The sequence below is a fragment of the Cricetulus griseus genome, chromosome 3 (genome assembly GCF_003668045.3).
Source record: "Cricetulus griseus strain 17A/GY chromosome 3, alternate assembly CriGri-PICRH-1.0, whole genome shotgun sequence".
Taxonomy (NCBI): domain Eukaryota; kingdom Metazoa; phylum Chordata; class Mammalia; order Rodentia; family Cricetidae; genus Cricetulus; species Cricetulus griseus.
In genome coordinates, this window is record NC_048596.1 from 203112627 (window position 1) to 203134076 (window position 21450).

The 21450-nt window shown below is 47.7% G+C and overlaps 1 protein-coding gene across 2 annotated transcripts in view; it reads left to right on the top strand.

Annotated features, from left to right (window-relative positions):
* Slc35f3 (solute carrier family 35 member F3) overlaps positions 1-21450 on the top strand; it is a 241478-nt gene that overhangs the window by 150676 nt on the left and 69352 nt on the right. Inside the window, exon 1 of one of the 2 annotated variants that reach the window (XM_027404796.2) lies at positions 6681-6756. The exons of the other annotated variant lie outside the window; for it this stretch is intronic. Coding sequence (XP_027260597.1) covers positions 6681-6756 — 76 coding nt within the window. Of the gene's footprint in view, positions 1-6680; positions 6757-21450 lie in introns of those variants that run through there. 2 annotated transcript variants of the gene reach the window in all.

The following is a 21450-nucleotide window of genomic DNA, read 5'->3' on the forward strand; positions in this document are numbered from 1 at the left end:
ACCTAAGCACAGAGTCAAGGCTAGAAAGAATCCAGCTGGGCTATGAGGGACCATGTGCAGAGTGGGGTGACCACTTTATTCACACCAGCTGGTGGGAATTCACTCTGCAGAGCTCCATGGGAACTACGAAGAACATTGTGGTTTTCTGAGGGCTGTCCTTGTGTGTTTCAGAGAACCCTCACAGCACCTATCTCTAGACATGCTCTACAGGCCCCCCCTGGAGTCCTGCTTCCACCTTTCTGTGTCCTCTGTTCTGAGTGGCTATTCAGTGGTTGGTGCAAGTTTCCTGCTTTAGAGTTGATAGTCCAGAGGCAGCTGAGCAGGTTATGTGCACAGGTAACTCTGGAAGATGGCCTCTGCTTTCAGAGGAGCAACATCTATGCGAGGTCCCAGAAGTCAGCCTTCTGAGACCCCATATGTTTAACTTTGAGCCCCCAGAGTCCTTGTGGAAAGTTCTAGACAGCTCCTCACTTGCGAAACAGATATCTCCTCTTGCTTAAGCTGAGGCTAATTCTAGTTGGATCCCCTTGATCTGCCCTTGGAAGTCAATACCGGCAGAGGGCGGGTCCTGGGTATCCAAGGATGGGATGTAGGTCAGTATTCTACAGCCTGCACAGAGGCAGCAGCCAGGGAATCTGAGTACAGGCCAGCTGTGGTTGATGAGTCACCCGGACACAAACGGCAGCTATTTCTGAAGTAGACAGCATCCTCTCTCCCTCCTCACCTTGAGGGGCCTTGGTCTTCAGACACACTTCCCTGAGATCAAGGCGGGAAGAAGCTGAGGGTAAAGCAGGAGGAAGTCCTCCCATGTGCTTTCCCCAGCCATGCACCATGCAGACAGGAAAGAACTGTTCAAAAAAAAAAAAAAATGGGAGCAGACAATTCCAGAAAAGTTTAGAATTTGCAATTGGAAGAATACCGTCCCGCCCCTCTCACCCCTCTTTCTCGCCTTACTTCTGACTTCTTCCTTCTTTCTATCTCTCTCTCCCCCTCTTCCTTCCTTCTTCCCCCTTCTCCTCCCCCTCTCTCCTTTCTTTTCGCTTCTGCAGAATACCGGCTATTAAAGCTACACACTGTGTTACACACAAGATAGGACAGAAGATTGCCTCCCCATGCCGTGCCTGGTGGGAGAGAATGAAAACAATGCCCATGGATGCTGGGTCTGACTGTTGTAAGCATGCTACATCCGTGCCTCCCTTTAATTTTCTCAGCCACACCAGGAAGGGTTTTCTTAAAGATGAAAGGACTAAGCACAGAACTAAGGTCTATGCCCAGGGGTTCGGTTAATAAGAACACTCTTTTCTGAACTGATGCGCACTGCTGGAAGAAGTTTGTGGGAGATTGTGTTTTCCTTTCTCTGTGGGGGAAAGATATTTTCTATCTCCAGGATCCGCTGTATATAAGATAATATGTCAGTCTCTGTATATCTACTCTTTCATGATGGCCACCAGATAGATTTCTCACAGGTTCCAGGGAAGGGAATCTTGTCTCCCTAGGTGCCATCCCCAGGAAACACAAACTTTTTGCTCCCAGGCATTGTTTATCAGCACTGAGGATTGAATCTAGAAGCTCATGCATGCTAAGCAAACACTCCACTTATATCCTATAAGCCTTAAACATTTTGAACCAAGCTCTCCCTACACAGCCCAAGCTGGTCTTGAACTTATGATCATCACTTCACCCTCCTGAGCAGCAGAGAGTTACAGATCTGTGCTTCCAGGCCCAGCCTCCAAACAGCTCTCTCTGCTCAGTTCCCACATACCTGGCTGTGCCCCTTCCAGAAGGCCACCATCTGGTGCCACCCCTGGGCACATGAAATGGGGCCCTGACAAAGATGCACAAAACAAGCAGGCACCCTAATCCAATCTCTCTCTGCTTGTATTCAGTATGACCCTAGCTTTAGGCTTCAGCTCGACACCAGGGTGAGGTATTATCTCTTCACCATGTGGTGTTTGTGGCTGGTTTGGAGGATGATGGGATATAGCTGGAAGTCCAGCCATGACATCCGGTGATCACATCTCTACAAACCCTCATCCTGGAGAAAGACCAGTCAGTTTGTTGTTCCTGAGAAAAGAAAGGGCATAGAGTAGTGGGAGGGGCACCGAGTTCTCACTCTGATGGCTTAGATTTCCTTAACCTTGGACTAGGCTGGAAGGGACATCCATATTCTCACCCCTGGAGGGAAAGACTGTCTAGTGCTGACCTGAGTTTCTCAGTCAGAGTCAAGCCCTCTTCCCTACTGGCCAGGCCGATGCAGGCTCCACTCTGAAAGCTTCTGAGCACTGCACTCTGGTTCATCTGCTTCCTGGAGCCACTTTAAGTGATTCTTTTTAAGTACCGGTAACCACAAAAATAATTTGTTATTCTTAACTATTTAATTCTGTGAAGGACAGTGTTGATGCTTCACAGTGAATTAATTGAAGTAGTCTGCCTGCCTTCCCACTCCTAAAAACCCTCCTGCATTTAAAAATTAAAAATTTTCAGCACATTAAGTAAAAGACTTCACAGGACCTACTATAGACAACAATAAAGACAAACTCCCAGTGGGAAGATGGCTCAGTGGGTACATTTGCCATGCAAGCATGAGTGCCCCTGTTGGAATCCCCAGAACTCACATAAAAGCTGATTATGTAGCATGAATGCCCATAGTCCCAGTGCTCCTATGGGGAGATGGGAGGCAGAGTTGGAAGAACATTGGGAAACTCACTGCCAGCTTGCCTGATGTACAGAGCCAAAAAAACAACAAAGAGACACTGCCATGAGCCAAGGTGGAATGTGAAGGCTGACACTGAGATTGTCTTCTGACTTCCACCACACCAACACTATGACATATGTGTGCCAGTGTTCACACTCTGTCACACAAACTCTGCATATATACACAAAACACAATAAAGACAAATGAGCTAATCACAATCAGCACTTATTTTTACAACAAGCAGATAGAGAAAGGCCATTCTACACCAGAACATTGCTATGTGGTAAAGATAATACTTTAAGTATTGTAGCATCTGTTGTGACCACAGACACATATTATGTATGCAGCCACATGTGTGTCTCTGTCTATGTGCCTCATTCACCTGCATACACATTTATGTGTGAAGGTTATGATATCTAATTATTTCCCCAATTTGTAATATAATACATGAGTTACAGATGGTGCAAACTCATCCTTTTCAGTGATTAATTATTTTCTGTATGTAAGCATTGAACCCAGAGATTCACGCTTGCTAGACAAGCATTGTATCACTGAGAGATTTACACATCCCTCCTTTTGGTTTCATTTGGGGACAGTGTAACATGAAGTTGACCAGGCTAGTCTTGAAGTCATTCTGTAGCTCAGGCAAACTTGACCTTATGGTCCTACTGCCCCAACTTCTGCTTGCCACTATGCCTGGATAGTGTACAGGTTTTTGTTGATGCTGTTGCTGTTTTAATTTATTTATATTATGTGTATGGGTGTTTTACCTGCATGTGTGCCGGTGCTGTTGTATGTCTGGTGCCCTCAAAAGCTAGAGTCTGATTCCTGGAACAGGAGTTACAGATGGTAATGAGCAACCATGTAGATGATGGGAATGAAATCTGGATCCTCTAGAAGAGTAGCCAGTGCTCTTAGCCAGTGGGCAATCTCTCCATCTCCTAGTGCACATTTTTGCTAAGTGTAAAATGCATGTCTGGCTGGGCATTGGTGGCGCATGCCTTTAATCCCAGCACTCCGGAGACAGAGGTAGGCGGATCTCTGTGAGTTCGTGGCCAGCCTGGTCTCCAGAGCGAGTGCCAGGATAGACTCCAAAGCTACACAGAGAAACCCTGTCTCAAAAAACCAAAAAAAAAAAATGCATGTCTGGACTATGTGAAAATAAAAACAATGAGACAGCTACTTGCAGTAACAGTCTGCTATCACTAGACATATGATGAAGGGTGACATTCTGAGATCTCTGGAGCCTTCGATAATGATAATTCTTGCCTAAAAAAGTGATTCCCTACACCCCAGATTTTAGTAGAGCCTGGGAGATTATCATGTCTATAGTTCTAGAAACTTTCTTTCAGCTCTGCTACCATTTTACAATCCAAAGCTAGCAGACATGCCAGGAGATAAAAAGCAGAGTTCCTGCTAGTACTGCCCAGTGGAGAATGCTTGCCTAGCATGAGCAAGACCATGTTATCATCCTCAGAACCAGGAAAACTGAGCTCATCTTCAGAGAGGAAGAAACACAGTTGAGGATCTGGGGGTGGCTCATTCTGTAAAGTACTTGCCCTGCAAGCCTAAGGATCAGGGTTCGATCCCCAGAACCCATTCTTTAGAAGCTGGAGGTGCTGACTTCTGTTTTAATCCCAGGGGCCAGCCTAGCCTACCTGTTTCAGAGGTAGACAAGCATTGTATCACTGAGATACAGTTTCAGGCCAGTGAGAAACCCTACTTTAAACAAACAAAAATGGTAAGTGGTCCTTGGGGGGTAATAATTGAGTCTTCTAATCTCAGTCTCAAATGTGTACACACACATGTAAATACCTGCCATACAAACACAACTTGGAGCTTGGTGGTCCAGTCTGACCTCATTCTAAGAGTAGAATCTAGGCCAGAGTGACAGAAATAGTGGCTCAGGGTGATCACTTCCGGTTGGCAAAGTCACAACTCAACCAAAGTGGTTGGCTCTCTTTAAGATCTTTTCCTGAGCCGGGCATTGGTGGCGCACGCCTTTAATTCCAGCACTTGGGAGGCAGAGGCAGGTGGATCTCTGTGAGTTTGAGGCCAGCCTGGTCTCCAGAGCGAGTGCCAGGATAGGCTCCAAAGCTACACAAAGAAACCCTGTCTCAACCCCCCCCCCAAAAAAAAAATCTTTTCCTGTGCTTTGATAGTGTTCAGGAAGTCTAAGTCTCACTTCAGCCCTGCAGATGAAATACTACAGAGGGACTTCAAATATGTGTATATTACTGCATTTGATCAAGACTAGACCTGTGGCTCTCAGAGCTGTAACTTTGTCCTAACATGGCCATGAGGACACCCCTGAGCTGAGAACCTGGTTAAGGATATGGCTTGGACTTCACTTCATATAGTGCATTTTGATGTCTATCATTACTGTACAACCTAGGACAATTAATGTGATCCCTACACTTGTATCTGAAGAAGGAAATAGCTCTGTACCATCTCCTGTAGTGGGGCAAGTTCCCTGGAAGAGGTGTAGAATGCAGAGGCTGCCACTAGAGGGCTCTGCAGGAACCTAGGAATCTCTCCTTCCCGGAAGAGAGGAGAGAGCAACCTTGAGGAGCCCTGGCTCAGTGTAGATTCTATCATTATGTTTCTCCTAGCTATTCAGGAGGGTGAGTCAAGAGAAGCTACTTCTAGGAGATTCTTCCTAGGCATATGAAGGTGGATGGCACCACTCTCCACCTGTATCAGAACATCTGTTACCATTATGGAGATCACAATGATGTCATACAATGGGATATCAATTCTGAGACAGGCTTAGAAACTTTGGCAATCAATAATAAGAAAATACACTTTGAATCAGATTCCAGACAGGACAAGCCCTGAGGTTTGGGCATGGCTGAATGAGAGCCCATAAGATAGACAGAACACTTGGAGTTTAGGGGATGCAGGAGCTCCGTGAGTCCACCAGCAAGGAGGTTGTCAGATTGATGATGCCCTGTGACAGTTTAATAGTAGCCAAGAACCACTGCTAAGGACTGAGGGCTTTTAACAAACATCATTAGCCAGACACTTTTAGTCTTTAGGCGTGGGCACAGTAAAGCCACTGTAGCAGTGCCTAGAACTTTCTTCTTGTTCTCGAGTTTGGCCTATCAAGTCTTTTCTTTCAAATTTTGTTTATTTTCACTTATGCATATATGTATTGCCTAGCTGTATATGCACCATGTGCGCGCAGGTGTGTGCAGAGGCCAGAAGAGGGCGTCAGATCCCTGAAACTGGAGTTACAGGCCTTGTGAGCCACATCCTATGAATGCGGGGTGGGGGTAGGGACCAAACCCTAATCCTCTGCAAGAGCAGCAAGTGCTCTTAGCAAACTCAACCTTCACTCCCACCCTCTAAGCCTTTGCTTTCTTCTACGGGTTTAGCACCCTCTGGGCCAAAGTAAATAACCTTTTAGGCCTCCAGAAGGGAGTGCAAGCTGTGGAAAGCCTCAACCCCACCTCCACCTTCACTCTCTGAAACAATTCAGGTCCCCTCTGGCATGGCCCAGGCAGAGTCAACCACCTGCATCATTAAACTGGTGCGACACAGGGGCTTTACTGCAGAGGGTCTCGCTCAGATTCGCTGGCCGGGTGAAAGGGCTCGTGGAGAAGGAGGAGGAGGCATGAGGCCGCAGTCAGGACACCGCTGGGAGCGAGGGAGCGACCGTGGGCTGCAGGGCCGGGCGTCCCGGGGCGGGGGCGGAGCAGGTGAACCGGCCGGGTGGGCGTGGGGAGTGCACTTGTACGTGACGTTGGAGTTTGCAGCAAGCCAGGAGTAGGAGGCAGTGCGCGCGTGTGTGGAGTGCTGCGCGGCCAGGAGGATGTGCGCGGCGGGGAGGCCACCGCAGTGAGTCGCGGCGACAGGAGCGGGCTGCAGCCCGGGGGACCCGGAGGCGAGGGCCAGCAGGAGGCCGCGGGCCTGGAGAGGCGCGCCGCCCGGCCCCAGGATGTAGGCGATCGGCGGCTGCGCTCCTGCCGGCGGCCGGCTCACCATGAAGAAGCACTCGGCCCGGGTGGCCCCGCTCAGCGCCTGCAACAGTCCGGTCCTGACCCTCACCAAAGTGGAAGGTAACGCGCGGCGGCGTGGCTTTGGGGTGGCCGGGCCTGACGCGTCTGTCCCTGATCCGGAGCGACACCTGGCTGCTAGCGGGGCGGGGGTGGCAGCTCCGGGACGCTGTCCGCAGTGCAGCGCGTCGCCTCCGGTGGGGACCTGGAGACTCCAGTTGTCTGGAGCTCCTGCTCGGGTGACTGTGTGGTGCACCTGGTGGCTCTGCTCCCCTGGATACCTTTTCCGACTGTCCTTAAGCTTGTGCCTGGGGGGCAGAAGGGAGGAAGGTGCTAACCAGTGAGCTTGCGCCTCTCTCTCTCTCTCTCTCTCTCTCTCTCTCTCTCTCTCTCTCTCTCTCTCTCTCTCTCTCTCTCTCTCACACACACACACACACACACACACACACACACACACACACACACGAGTGGGTGGCCTAGGTAAGGAGCATCCCTCTGGCACCCGACCCCAGGAGCCCCGAGGTGAGGCCCACCGCTACTGGAAGCTAGAGGAGACCTGGACCTGTCTGGCTGATTGCAGATGGGCAGAGAGTGGCAGATGAGGGGAATCCCCGCACCAGTCTGTAAACATGTTCTTATTCAGGCCTGGTGGGGACGAGATGGTCTCCGAGAGGCTCCAAGAAAGTGTTCCTACACTGCCTGCCTATCTTCTTCAGCACAGAACCGCCCCCAGTCGGGGGATGTGAGAGAGAGGGGGCCACGGAGGAGGGTTGTGAGTTACTCAGACACAGCTGTCATTCTGCTGGCCTGAAAGAGGACCTTGCTTTCCAACAAAGAGGGTCCTTCTTAGCTTTCAACTTCTCCCCTGAGCTAACCAATCTCACCAGGAGTAGAAAAGAGCACCCCCCCCCATGGTCCAAGAGCCTCCATCCAAGTCTTTGCTGACTGGGGTAGTCATGGCTTCAAACACCCTGGTTTATGCCCATGCCCTGAGTTAGGGGTCTGTGAGGTCCCTGTATCCACCTGTTTGTTCCTTGTTGGAATAAGCCTGAGGACCTGTGGAGAACAGACAGGTTGGTAGGTGTGTATTCCCAGCTTCACAATGTATCCATCTTGTTACCTCCAGATGAGGACCCTGGGGCCAGGAAGGATGGCAGACTGGTCCAAGACTGATAGCTGCTACAAGGTGAAGGAAGGCAGGGGATTCCTGAGCTGTGGGACCCCAAAGTCATTCTTTTTTCAGAATGGCAGTTTACAGTGATGTGCAGGTCCCTGTTTCTCTTCACTCTTTCTCTCTATGACTGTCTCCTCTCTCAACATCCTAGTCTCGAAAAAGGTACTGATTATCTGCAGCAGAAATTAGCAGAAGAACTTCCTCTCCTGGGGATGGCAGTGTTCTGGGCCTCCTCCCAAGCACATGTGAATGAAGAGGGGACCAGAAGCTGGAGAAGCCAGTGAGGAGCTCCCCTGCATAAGTCAAGCATTTCTACCCACTAGAAAGGCAGGTTGGGTCTCCCGTGCAGCAACAGGAAATCCAGAAGCACCCCTAGTTAGCTTCAGGGAGGGCAGCCCTGAGCTCACTGTCAGTGATGAGGCTGTCTAAACTGAGTGTGGTGGCCTCAGAAGTGCACTGAAATGACACAGCAGACATGGGGGTCCCCAAGGGCAAGCCTGGAGGTTGCCTTGGGGAATGAAACTGGTAGCCCTCTCCCATAACCTTGGTAAATACAAGTCTTCCTTTCACCCTGTGGTGGCAGCCACTTTATTGTGGCCATCTTCATATGCATGACTGGTTCATTGCAAAGTTGTATAATTAAGACCTGGACAGATGGGGGATGACTCTGCCCCCTGTACAATATGGCTTGTATATATCGTGAACCCTGGGCCTCAGTTTCTCCAACTATAAAGCTTGTCTCAGCAGAATGATGAGGATGGAAATGCCATAAAAGCAAAAGGCAATACCTAGTACTTGTCCATCATACACAGTAGGTGCTTTGTGTGTGTGTGCACTTATGTGGGTATGCATGTTTGTGTGAGGTGCTAATCATCTAGTCATAGGTCATCTAGCTTGTTCCTCAAACATCTTGCCTCTCTACATGCCTAAGACAAATCTGTATATAGGTCAGGACCTGAACGACCTACTCCTTATGGCTAGGCTCACATAGAATAATTTTTCTCTGCCTGGCTTTCTTCCTTAGTGCTTTTGTTCAGTTTGATTTGAGGTATATTTTTCTAAAACGTTTGCATATTGTGGCTATCTTTTGGAACTATTGAATCACTTTCTTTTGCCTTGAATGCACAGGGAGAGGCAGTCCCCATCCCGGAGCTGTTTGTGTGTGAGTGGTAGGTAGATAGGCTGCAGGGATGGAGTGCAGCAGGCAAGGAATATTTATTAACTTGTGGAGTGTGTCATCTGAGGGAAGGCAAGGAGGCACCAGCATGTGGTACATATAAAACCAAAATAGAAAATGCAATGCTTGGTGAACTCAAAGGAAGGAAGATGGACAAAATGACTTCATTACTCAACAAATACTTCATCTTTCTGTACTATGTGTCCTGTAGCTACCGAGCAAGACCCTGAAAATGAAAGAAAAAGAAACAATAATGTTAGTTTCATTATCTTGAGAGAGATATACAAGTAGATAAATTATCAGATAAAAGGTAAAAAAAAATATATCCTGGAACAAAGGTAAGAACAAAATGTCACAGAAAAACTGAAAATTGAGCAATCTATAGAGGTGTTCCTGAGGAGGAAGCCAGATGTCTATGGAGGAGATCTTTCTGAAAGGGGGAGTTTCTAAGGGGCAGACTTCTAAGATCAGGCTTCTCTGGGAAGGCCTGACTGAGAAGAAGCCTCCCTGACAAGATGCTCTTCTGAGGAGGAGGAAGTAGCCTTTTTGAGGAGGAGGAGACTGAAGAGGAGGTAGCTTTCTCTGAGGAAGAATTCTTTCTGAGGAGGAAACTGTCTCTGAGGAGAAGACACAGAAAAGAGGCCTTTCTGAGAGGAGGACATTTTGAGAAAATCATCTAAGGAGACCTTTCTGATGAGGTCTTCTGAGGAGGAGGTATCCTTTCTAAGGAGGGGGTAGGAGGAACTCTCGAGGAGGTGGCTTCTCCAAGGGGAAGACATGAGGAGGCAGCCTTTTTAAAAAGACCCTCTCAGGGGGTCTTTCCAATGAGATTCTCCTCCATGAAGGAGACCTCTTTGAAGAGACGTCTGTCTTTAGAGGGGGCTTTTCTGAGGAAGATTTCCTAAGGAGAACAGTCTTCTGAATAGACACTTTCTGGGGAACAGACCTTCTGAGTGGAGGCCTTTCTGAAGATGTTGCCTTCCTGAGAAGGAAGGCCTTTGTGTATTACCACAGAGTCCAAGGGATGTGAGAAAAATCTGTTAGGCTGAGAGGGAAGGAGAAGTACTTCAGGCAAAGCAAACAGTGTGTATAAGCGTGGTCCTAAAGAATGTAGAGAGATGGGGCTGGTGGGGGGTAGGGTAGAGGCTTAAAAAAATGGCTTCTGGCCAAGTGCAGGCTTCTGTCATCTCTAACAACACTTCTTGTTTCCTGGCTTTCCTATCAGGAGAAGATGCTGAGTATTGATCAATAGCATGCCTCTAGTAGAGTAGCAATTACTATAATCATCTATATTCACAATCAGCTAATTCATGGTCAATAAAGTTACATTCAATGAGAATTAATAGTTGAGAACAATACAATGAAGTCCCCCAGGAGGCCAACTGTCAGCACTGTGGAAACAAGGGAGACTATGATGGAGAATGGACAGGGTTTAGTGTCCAACCCTTGCATGGCAGAATGACTCAAGCTTTCCGGAACAATTTCTCTTGTGTAAATCAGAGGTGATATGTTTCCTTGAACAATAATAATAATAGTATTATATTGTGGTGATGAGATTTTCAGCTTGGTTTTGAGATTTTTGCTGTTAACTGTTTGCTTTTAGTTTTTTGATTTGTTGATAGTGGTTTTTATGGTGAATTGTTTTGTGGGAAGGGTTGTGTGTGTGTGTGTGTGTGTGTGTGTGTGTGTGTGTGTGTGTGTGTGTGTGAAGCATATTTTGGTTTGTTTTTTTGTGCACTTTTTTTTGAGTCAGAGTCTCTCAATTGCCTGGATTTCACTGATTTGGCTAAACTAACTGACCATCGAGCCCCAGGGGTTCTTTCCAGAACTGAGATTACACATGAGCACCACTATGCCCAGACTTATTGCTTTTTTTACCATGGGTTTGAGAAGACTAAACTCAGGTCCTCATGCTTGCACGGCAAGCACTTTACTGGCTGAGCCATCTCCCAGCCTAGTTGATGTTTTGTTTTCTTTTGTTTGGGTTTGGTTTTGAAATGCGGCCCTGCTATGTAGCCCAGGCTGGCCTGGAACTCATGATCTTACTGTCTTAGCTTCTTTAATACTGAGACTACAGATACCCACTGCCATCCTACACTAATAATGATGAATGAAAGCTGACCATATTACAGATTGTGGCCTATGGAAGCTTGTTCTATTAGCCCAGTTCTTCCTATAGAAAGGCTGCACGCTGCTACATCCATCATTTTACAAACAAGGAGCCTCCCAGGGACGTTCATGTGAAGTTATGCAGTTAGAAAGCAAGGGGTCTTGGATCCAGATATCAAAGACTTTCAAACATCTGGGTTTCATTTGCGGAGCAATAATTACATGAACCTGAGGCTCTTTGTAGGTGCTCAGAGAAGGTGTGTTCTCCAGGGCTCCAAATGTGGTATGACTCAATGGTCTGGATCCCCAAGCTGATGGCTACTGGTGATTATACTCTTCCTGCCTCTGCTCCAGGGGTGTAAGACCATCCCAGCTGCCCGAGAGCAGACCTGGCTAACCTATGTGGCCTTATGGTCCTGTGCACTAGAACAGAGCATCATGGCTGCAGGAGTATCCCATGGAGTACAGCTCATACCACAGCAGGTAGAAATGGAGACTGGGTCAGGATGGATACCTGCTTTTTCTGCCTAACCCTCACCTCTCAGAGTTTTCAGCAGCTCCTAAAATAGTGCCACCAGCTGGGGGCTAAGCTTTCAAAACATGGACCTGAGGGGATATTTCATATTCTAGTCCTAATACTGGGGAAAACCTCATGCTAAAATGCTCAACACCAACACTTCTAAGTCAGTGTGAGAGGATTCTTGGCAGAAGGTTTCTGAACCCAAAGAGCAGCATCTGGTTGGCCTGTCCTAGGCCAGAAATATCCTAGATAGAGAAATTTATGTGCTAATTTATGTGTTAATTAAATCTATTATCTAGTGTATGCAAGAACTTCTGAGTAGGAAATGTCAGGTGCTACTTGAATAGATTACCTGTTGACGGGCTGGGAGATGCTCAGTGAGCAAGAGTGTTTGCTATGTAGGCATGTAGACATGAATTCAAATCCCCAGTACTCATGTAAAAAGCAATGGCCAGAAGACCACTGAGGCTTGCATGCTGTTAGCCTGATTTCAATTTCAGTGAGAGACCCTGTCTGAAGGGAATAAAGTAGAGAGTGACAGGGGCAGACACCCAGAATCTTCCCCTGATTTCTGCATACACACCTACACAAACACATTGGCATCGACCACCACAAATACACCACATAATGGTAGATAGATAGATAGATAGATAGATAGAGATATTATCCCTCGATATCTTTTTATTGTCCGTGGAAGACTTATGAAATAAATGGGACAATTCAGCCAAGAGTGAACTCACTTCTGCCTGAGACTCACATGGCCCACAGTTCACTCTGGCCACCATTCCCTCTTCTTTGAGAAAATGACATAAGCCAACAAGACTATGTACTGCAAAGCCCATATGTGGCCTCCAAATTCTCCTCAGGCTTAGAGCAATGGATATACATGCATTCGCTTGCCTCTTGCGGGAGTATGATTGGGGTGGCATGCACTATGACCTTTGTCCCTGGCTGTCACAGGTGGGGGGGGCGCATAATAAGACAGTGTGTCTGACATAGGGAGCCCCATTGATCAGGAGAAAGGGCACTCGGTGACCACAGCTTAGGTTTGCTAAAGATTCCAGAGAGGGAGCAAAGAGGTGAAGTCAGAATCTGGGGCAAACTGGTTACTGGACTCACAGGCAAAGGGTATTGAAGCAAGCAAGAAGAGGAGCCAGAGGGGAGAAGAAGGGCAGCATGAGAGTTTGGGAAAATAAGGCAGATGAGCAGAGCAGGGGTACTCAGCCTGGATCCTGCGGCTGCTTCATCCACCACAGTGAGCAGTACTTTACAGAGAATTAAGGCAGACTGAAACATCACCAAATCTACCAAGTGAAGTAAGCTAGCTGATCCTTTTGTGTGTGTGTGTGTGTGTGTGTGTGTGTGTGCGTGAGAGAGAGAGAGAGAGAGAGAGAGAGAGAGAGAGAGAGAGAGAGAGAGAGAGGGAGGGAGGGAGGGAGGAGGGAGGGAGGGAAAAGAGTGGGAGAGTATGTGTGTGTTTTAAGCTACAGTGGAAAAGCATTGAGGATGCCTGTTGGTAAAATGGTCATCACACAAGCATGAAGAACTGAGTTTGATCCCTAGAAACCATATAAAAAGCTGGATATGGAGCCATATACCTACAGTCCCAGAGCCAGGGAGGTGGGAACAACAACAACAACAACAATAATACAGAGAGTTACTGAAGAAAACACCTGACATTGACCTCTGGCCTCCACATGCACACACACACACACACACACACACACACACACACACACACACACACCCCAATAAAAAGAGAATGCCTGCTGGAGAGGAGCTAGTGGAGATGGGGACATATACTGCAGAAGTTCAAGCATGAGTTACCAGGCTTAGCTTCCTGCCTGCCGTGAGCCCTGGACATGGGCTGCCTTGTTTACCGTTCAAAACATCCCTGTGCAGGAGGTCCTCATGTGGCTCTGATGTGAGCGTGAGGAACATGGTATGATGCAGTTAGGTGACACACTGAGACGGTTGCCATGAGCATCCATGTCCTAACCACTGTACCGGGCTCCCTACAGCAGGAGGAGGATGGGACAGAGGAGTAATCAACAAAGCAAGGCACCAGAGTTGAACAGAGGGCTAGGAATGGAGCAAGTGCCAAAGAAGCCTGGGAGATTGAGCCTGAATGCTGCAGGAGATGGGAGACACTGATAACAGTCACAGCAAAGAGAGAAGGGGACACCCCTCTATGATAGCAAGAGAGGGGTCCAGTTTAAACTACTCTGAGGGCTCAGTAGTGTCTACAGGGGCAGGTAGAGGGAGACAGGTGGCAAAGTCAGAAAGACAATTAGGTCATTGGCCACAAATGGGCAAGTGCATTGGCCACCTGTGCATGAGATAGAGGAGAGAGTCTTAAAAGCTGCACCAGAGGACTTCATGATGTGGCACCATGGAGACCACGAAGGAAAAGAGTGAGAGGGTGAGTGATGTGTCAGCCACTGCCAAGAGAGGGCGTTTTGCAGAAACAGTTTTCAGTGGGTGCTGGTCTGCCAGCCAGATGGTGAAGGGTGAGTCGCCTGGCTTGGAATGGGAAAGGATTTGCCAGCTGAGCATTGTAAGGGCCTTCACATGAGCAGTTTGGGGAGTTGTAATGTCTTGAAGGAAAGAGTAAGGCCGATGCCTTTATAGGCCTCTGGGGCAAGGTGACTGGCCTGGAGGAGGAGAAGGGCTGAGGGAGGAAAAGACAGGTAGAGGAAGCGGGGCTGTGAGCCCTTCGAGGAAGCAGGGCAAAGAGACGGTGGGCAAAGAGGCAGTGCAATGTGGAGGTGGGAAATCTCGAGGCCTGCTCAGGATACTTTGATCTCTGCGTCGTAGGAAGTGGAGTTTTCGTCTGCCGCAGATGATGGATGCAGACCGAAAGCTTGAAGAGGTGGGAACAGGTTCAGAATAGCTCTGCAGAGAGAGCCAAGAGAGGGATTTAATTCTTAAAAGCCTTTTTGGCGAGTGAGGCTTTCCCACTGGTTAAGACATCTTGTGCCTTGGGGGAAGGGTCTAGAAGGAAGAACACTGGGTGAGGTGTCAGGATGCCAATCTTCCTTTGCCACCTCTGCTGCACTCGCTAATTAATATATTAGACGCGTCACCTTGGCCTCTGGGAACCCACTGACTCTATGCTTGGGACTAGATCTTCCATCAGCTCTGTGAGCAGGAACATTCCATGAATCCAGCAAGTGGCTGACTCATAGAGACTGGTGTATCTGATTAAAGCCTTTTGCCAGCATAACTGGAATCAAAGAGTAGAGCTCTGGGTGACCCAGACAGGGACAAACAGGGACTGGGTTGTGTGGGCATGGGCAAGCATGTGCCTGTGTATACTTGCCGACGTGCACCGGGGGCAGTTTTGATCAGTAAAGCCTGCAGCATGACTCCAGCTGTTCCATAGTTTTAGCACCAGGAAGCTGAGATGGGACTCTAGATAACAAGGTGGAAAAACAAAACCAGCAAACAACCCCAAAGAGGAGCTGAAGCTGGACAACAGGGAGAAATGTTATGGCTACCAGGGTCACAGTGTGTGTGTGTGTGTGTGTGTGTGTGTGTGTGTGTGTGTGTGTGTGTGTGTGTGTGTGTGCCTATGTGTGTGTAAACCTCCATGCTCTGGGTGAACTGTACTATGCCACTCCCAAGGTGCACAGGGCCCATCCTGAACAGGAAACTGAACCTGGGAGGTCATGCTCAGTACCTTAAGGCTAACCCCACTTCATCCCTCACCAGCAAGTTCACTCTTGTCCTGTGTAAGCCACTGCTTCTTTCCTGGGAACTGGCAGGGAGTTTTCAAAAACAGTACTTTCCATTCAAGATAAAATGCTCAGTGGCCTGTGCCTTAAGCTGTAGGTTAGCTCAGTTCTTTTATTTATTTCCATCTGATATTCTAGCCAGCTAGAAGTAGAGGACTAAAGGTGTCTACCTGGCACAGAGCCCGGTAGACTGTCACATGGAGTACAATTGATCCGGTGCTCCTTCCTGAGGGTCCAGAGACTGCAGATGACAGGCTGTTTCCTAGAGGGGCCGTCCTGCATATAATATGCCCACTTGCTAACCCACATTTGCCCTGAGAGTTACAACAGCCTGAAGTCTATGGTTCTAGACTGACAGAGAAAACACCAGAAAATAGAAACGAGTGTGTTCATCTGTCTGGGTGCATGTGGAGGTCAGAAGCAGCTCTTGGGCCTCAGAAGTTCTGCAGTTCTGCTTACATTCAGAGGCACAAAGAGCACCCTGAGCTTGATGGACAGGCCGTGACTAGCAGGGCATGTGGATTAAGACTGATCCAAGGGAGCTCACATGTTTGGGGCAAGAACCGATACACACTCCCTCCCAGAGCAGACACCAAGGCTTCCTCCAAGGTGTAGACGGTCTGGCTTGGAGCCTTTGCTGGCTAGTCAGCTGCTCACAGGACAGAACTGGCCATGGGCTGTGTAATTTCAGGCCTGACTTAATCCCATGAGGCAATGCCACTGAGTCACTTGGGAGTTATCAGGAGACCTCTGAGGAAATGAGGACAAGGGGACACTCCATCAAGGGGGCTGCTCATTGGGTGGTAGTTGTGATCATTATCTCTCCAGTTGCTGAGACAGAATATGCAACCTTAGCAGCTCAAAGGAGGAAGGGTTTATTTTGGCTCATGATTTTGGAGGTTTCACTCCATAGTCTTTGGTGCCATTGGTACTGGACCTGAGTGAAGCAGAGAATCATGAGGGTGGGAGCAATATGGAGGAGAGACTGTTCAGCTCACAGTGGACAGGAAGCAGAAAAGGCAAGTGTAGATATAACCCAAGAACACACCCCAATCATCTACTTCTTCCAACCAGGCCCTGCCTTCCACAGTTCCACCCCCTCCCTGATAGATAATCCAATCAAATTTTGGATTCCTCAATGGATCAAACTTCTAATAGGTCAGGGCCCTCCTGCTGTAGTCATCTCTAGAAATACCTTCACAGAAACATCCACAAGTGGGTTTTGCTAGCCTTCTGGCTCTCTCAGTCTGTTCAAACAGACAATCTAGACTAACCATCACAGGATGCTGGCAGGAATGTGGACTGGAAGGAGGAGGTGGACTCCAGGCCTCAGACTGCTTCAGGGGAAACTATATCATCAGCTCTTCTCTGCCTACCCCTCACCTCACCCCCCCAAAAACGACCCTTTCAGTCACCTCCTATGATAATTTGAATAAGTTTGGCCACCACAGACTCATCTGTCTGAATGCTTGGCCACTAGTTGCCACTCTCCCCACCATGATGGTCATGGATTCACCCTCTGAACCTGTAAGCAAGTCCTTCTTTTATAAGTTGCCCTGGTCATAGTGTCTCCTCAGAGCAATAGAATAGTAACTTCCCAAGTCTCTATCTTGGCTAGAGAGATCACTTTCTAGTATAAAAGACTAATTTCACTACTGAAGTTGAAATAATTCCCAAGGGGAACAGCTGTGAAGGGGAACCCACTACTTCTGAATCAGTGTAGTTCCCTTTCCCCCAGAAGGCCATCAAAATAAAGACTCTGCCACATATAGCTAGCTGGCCACCCAAGTCCTGCATAGTGATTGATCTGGGCCTATGCCTAGGTTCAGGAGCACAGCATGCTCTCTTCCAGGTACCACTTGAATTAATTAGTCCAGCACATCCCAGACTGCAAAGCTCAAGCACGTTTGTCTTCTCACATTTCTTTTGTTGTTGTTTTGTTTTTGTTTTTTGAGATAGGGTTTCTGTGTGTAGCCATAGCTGTCCTGGAACTAGCTCTTTGTAGACCAGGCTGGCCTCGAACTCACAGAGATCTGCCTGCCTCTGTCTCCCGAGTGCTGGCATTAAAGGCGTGCACCACCATGGCCTGACCTTCTCACACTTCTTGAGGCTGGGAAGATCCTGACATGCTGGTCATGATGGGGCTCTCTTCCTGGCTTGCAGTGGGCTGTCTTCTTGCCATGTCCTCACCTGGCCTCCTTTCTATATGTATGCATGTGGAGAGAGAGGTGCCGGGGGAGGTTCTCTGGTGTTTCCTCCTGTAAGAACATGAATACCTGGCACTGGGAAGAAGGCTCAGCAGGTAAACTGTGTGTCTTGGAAGCATGAGGGCCTGAGTTTGATCGTCAGAATCCACATAAAAAGCCAGATGTGCTGACACACACTTATAGTCTCAGCCCTGGGGAGGAGGTTGGAGCTGGCTAGCCAGCCAGCCTCGCTGAATTGGCACACTCTAGTTGAGTTCGAGACTCTGCCTCAAAAAACAAGATGGATGATGCCACCTACAGCCGGTCACCTGAATCCTGCATAGTGACAGATCTGAACCCATGCTAGGTATTCAGGAGGACAGCATACATGCATACTGTGCCCTTGCATTAGTCCAGCTTTTGTCTCCTCATGCTTTCAGAGGCTAGGAAGGTCACTGAGGAATGGCATCCAAGGTTGACATCTGGCCTCTACATATATGTGTATACATACAAAAAAGAATTTCCCAACAAGCTAGAACCTAGCCTTACAACCTCATTAACCATACCTAATGTCTTCTGCAGAGGTCCTACTTCCAAGCACAGCCACACCGGGCTTCAGGGCTTCAGCCTATGAATTTGAGACGAGTGCCATCGCCCCAGCACACTCACGTTCCCAAATAGCAAATCCTAGCCCAGAGCCCCACAGACTCGCAGGCTCTTTTGTCCTTATAGGCACCTAAGGTATCCAACATCACAGCCATTACCAAGTTCTCCATGTTCATGGATGCTATGGAGTTGGGCGCACATGTGGACAAGAACTGAATCTCAGACCCTCACTGATGACTTTGGGAGTATAGCTCAGAGGCTCATCTGCCTGGCTATAAAAGAGAACAACACCTACTGCCACAATCCCAATGGAGAAGGAAAGGGACAGGGCATGTCCTGGCAGAGTTTGGTGTAGACATGAGTGTCTCCCCATCTTTTCACTTATTTCCCCTTCTTCATTGCCCAGGGTGAGCATCTAATTTCAGTGTCCATGGTCCCCATTCTTTCTGTGATCAGAAGCATGGCTGGGGTCTCTGCCATTGAAGAAGGGCTGGCGTTTGCTCTGACAGGGAGTCCAGAAATCCATATGGGAGTGAGGGTGGATGTCAGGCAGAGCCAGGTGGGCATGATGGTCTGGGGGATGTTACCTAGGGATTGCCTTAGGATATACAAGGTAAGGGCCTGATCCACAAGTCTCCTCCTTCCCTTTCCTCCATGCTGCTGTTTGATCATCACAGATAGATGCATGGTGAACATCTAAAGAGTAAATGAAACACAAAATACTCGAATGTATATCTATACAGTGGAATAGTATTCAGGATAAAAAGAAATCTGCCAGCATATGGAAAGTATGAATGAACCCCACACTAAATCTAAATGAATCCCAAATTAAATAATGTTCAAGCCTACGTATTTACATGACATTTCCAAAATGGGCAAATTATGGGGACAGAAAGCAGATTCATGGTTACCTAGGACTGAGGGTGAGGACAGGAAGTGATTGCAAATGAGGTTTAGGACTAATTTGGAGGGCAATGGATACTTTAAATATGTGTGATACTGATGGCTTCTTAATTTTATAAATTTGTTAAAATGACAAAAGTGCACCAAAGGGGGCTGGATTTTATGCTATAGAATTATATCTCAACAAAACAGAGAAACTGTGACTGCATTGTCTATGTAGCTGAAGCTGAGAGCTGTTGCCTCTCATTGTTCTGTGGTGGCATCTATTTCCTTTGTAGGAGACATTCAGCATACCATCCTAGAGGTCTTTGACTCCAGCCTCGAGTCCCTTCCCCTCAGGACAGGATGCTGTCTGGAGAATTTGTCAGGGAAGTAATTGTGTTCTCTTGAAATTCAAAGAGATTCATTTTATGGGTTTTTAGAAGACACCAAATGACTTTCCAATCTCACTTTTTCATCCAAGAAGTAACTCCCACTAGAGAGACAAAAATCACCTAATGTATCATTTTCTCTATGGAAAGGTATAGACATCTCCCAACATGAAAGATCTCCCTTGGTACCCTAATGGGCTGGTGCCTGAGACATACTCATCCCCTGTGGCCCAGGCTGACAGCATTGCCTCCAGGTCTGGGATCTGCCTAACCAGAGTGATCAGAATGGTTAAACCATCTATAAATCCCTCAGAGGAGACAATCTCAGGGTGTGTCTGTGTGGGAGGTAGCCCTCAGCACTGACAGCTTAGGGTGACTCTTGAGTATGAGGAAGACCCATTGTTCAGAAGAGCTTGCTTCCTTGTACACACATGGGGGGGGAGCTTGCCCTGCAGCTTGGGGGAAATAAAGCTCTCTAAAAGTTTCCCAGATGTGAAGACTCGAAAGGAGTCTGAGGAGGAATGCTGCCCTGCTCATATCTCCTATCCAAAGCCTATCTGAGCATCACTTGGTCAGCTCATTGACCACAACCCTGAACACAGCACACAATGATATGCATTTTCTCCCACTAAAATGGTGGGGAACAAAGTACAGCTGCTAACTACATTCACACTCTGCTCTACAGTCATTCTCAGCTAAGTTGGTCCCTTTTCCTGCTCTTCCTTCATTAAACGGGGTAGAAGGACTCTGGAGGAAGGAGTGCCATGTATCCTTCAGCAAGTCTGATGGATTCTCCCACGGCATGATTGAACATCACAGGTGACAAGTGACAGTGGGTTTCAGAGCTCATCACCTTGCTCAATGTCCTGGGGCAAATCACAGTTATTCTTGATCTCAACCATCTTGGGCAAAGGTTTGGATTCCCCAGCACATACCTGTCATGATACAGAACTGCCATTTTTACATAAGTGTTCTGTAATTTTTTTTTGTCACTCCCAGAGTTCCCTAAGTACAGAGATGGTGCTTCGTACTTGACCACAGGCCACCCAGTGCTCTGGTCTCAGCGTCAATGCTTCTTATTGATTCCCTGGATGATCAACATGCTCATAGCATGTAAGACACAACACTATGAATAGGATAAAGTACATGCTGTGCTGTGTTTGGTTAAATGCAAGATAGAAACATGATGCGATCCAATGTCTGCCATGTGGATGTGTTAATGGGTGGCAGAGGCACAAGTCTGGAGAGAACCCTGTGTGCTGCTCAGACAAAAGCCTGAAGAAGATACAGCCATATGTGGGCAATGGCAGCTCTGGGTGCTGAGATGACCACTGATTGCTTTTCCTTCGACTTCTCAGTATTTTTGTTATATAGTAATAGAGGTTTTTTTTTATTTATAGCAGTAAAAAGTATTACGAGTAAGTTATGTAGGAGCTGGGGAGATGACTCAGATGGTAAGGTACTTGCCACACAAGGGAAGGGTATAGATCAGCATTCAGATCACCAGAACCTACATAAAAGTTGGGTAAGTATGGCAGCCTGTCTATAGTTCTGGCTCATGGGAAACAGAAATTGCCAGAGCAAGATGGCTAGCCAGACCAGCAGAATAGGTGAGTCCCAGGCTGAGTGAGAGATCACACCTCAATATACAAGCTACAAGCTGGAGCCCGATTAGGAAAGACACCCAAAGGGGCTGGAGAGATGAATCAGTTGTTAAGAGCACTGACTGCTCTCCCAGAGGATCCAGGTTCAATTCCCAGCACCCACATGGCAGCTCAAACTGTCTGTAACCCTAGGATCTAACACCTTCACACAGACAGACATGCAGTCAAAACACCAATGCACATAAAATAAAAATAAGTAAATAATATAAAAAAAGAAAAGAAAGATACCCAGCATCAACCTTTGTCTGCTGCAGTATGTGTGTGCACGCACATAAACACACAAGAGAACTCTCATAAACATATGAGCACA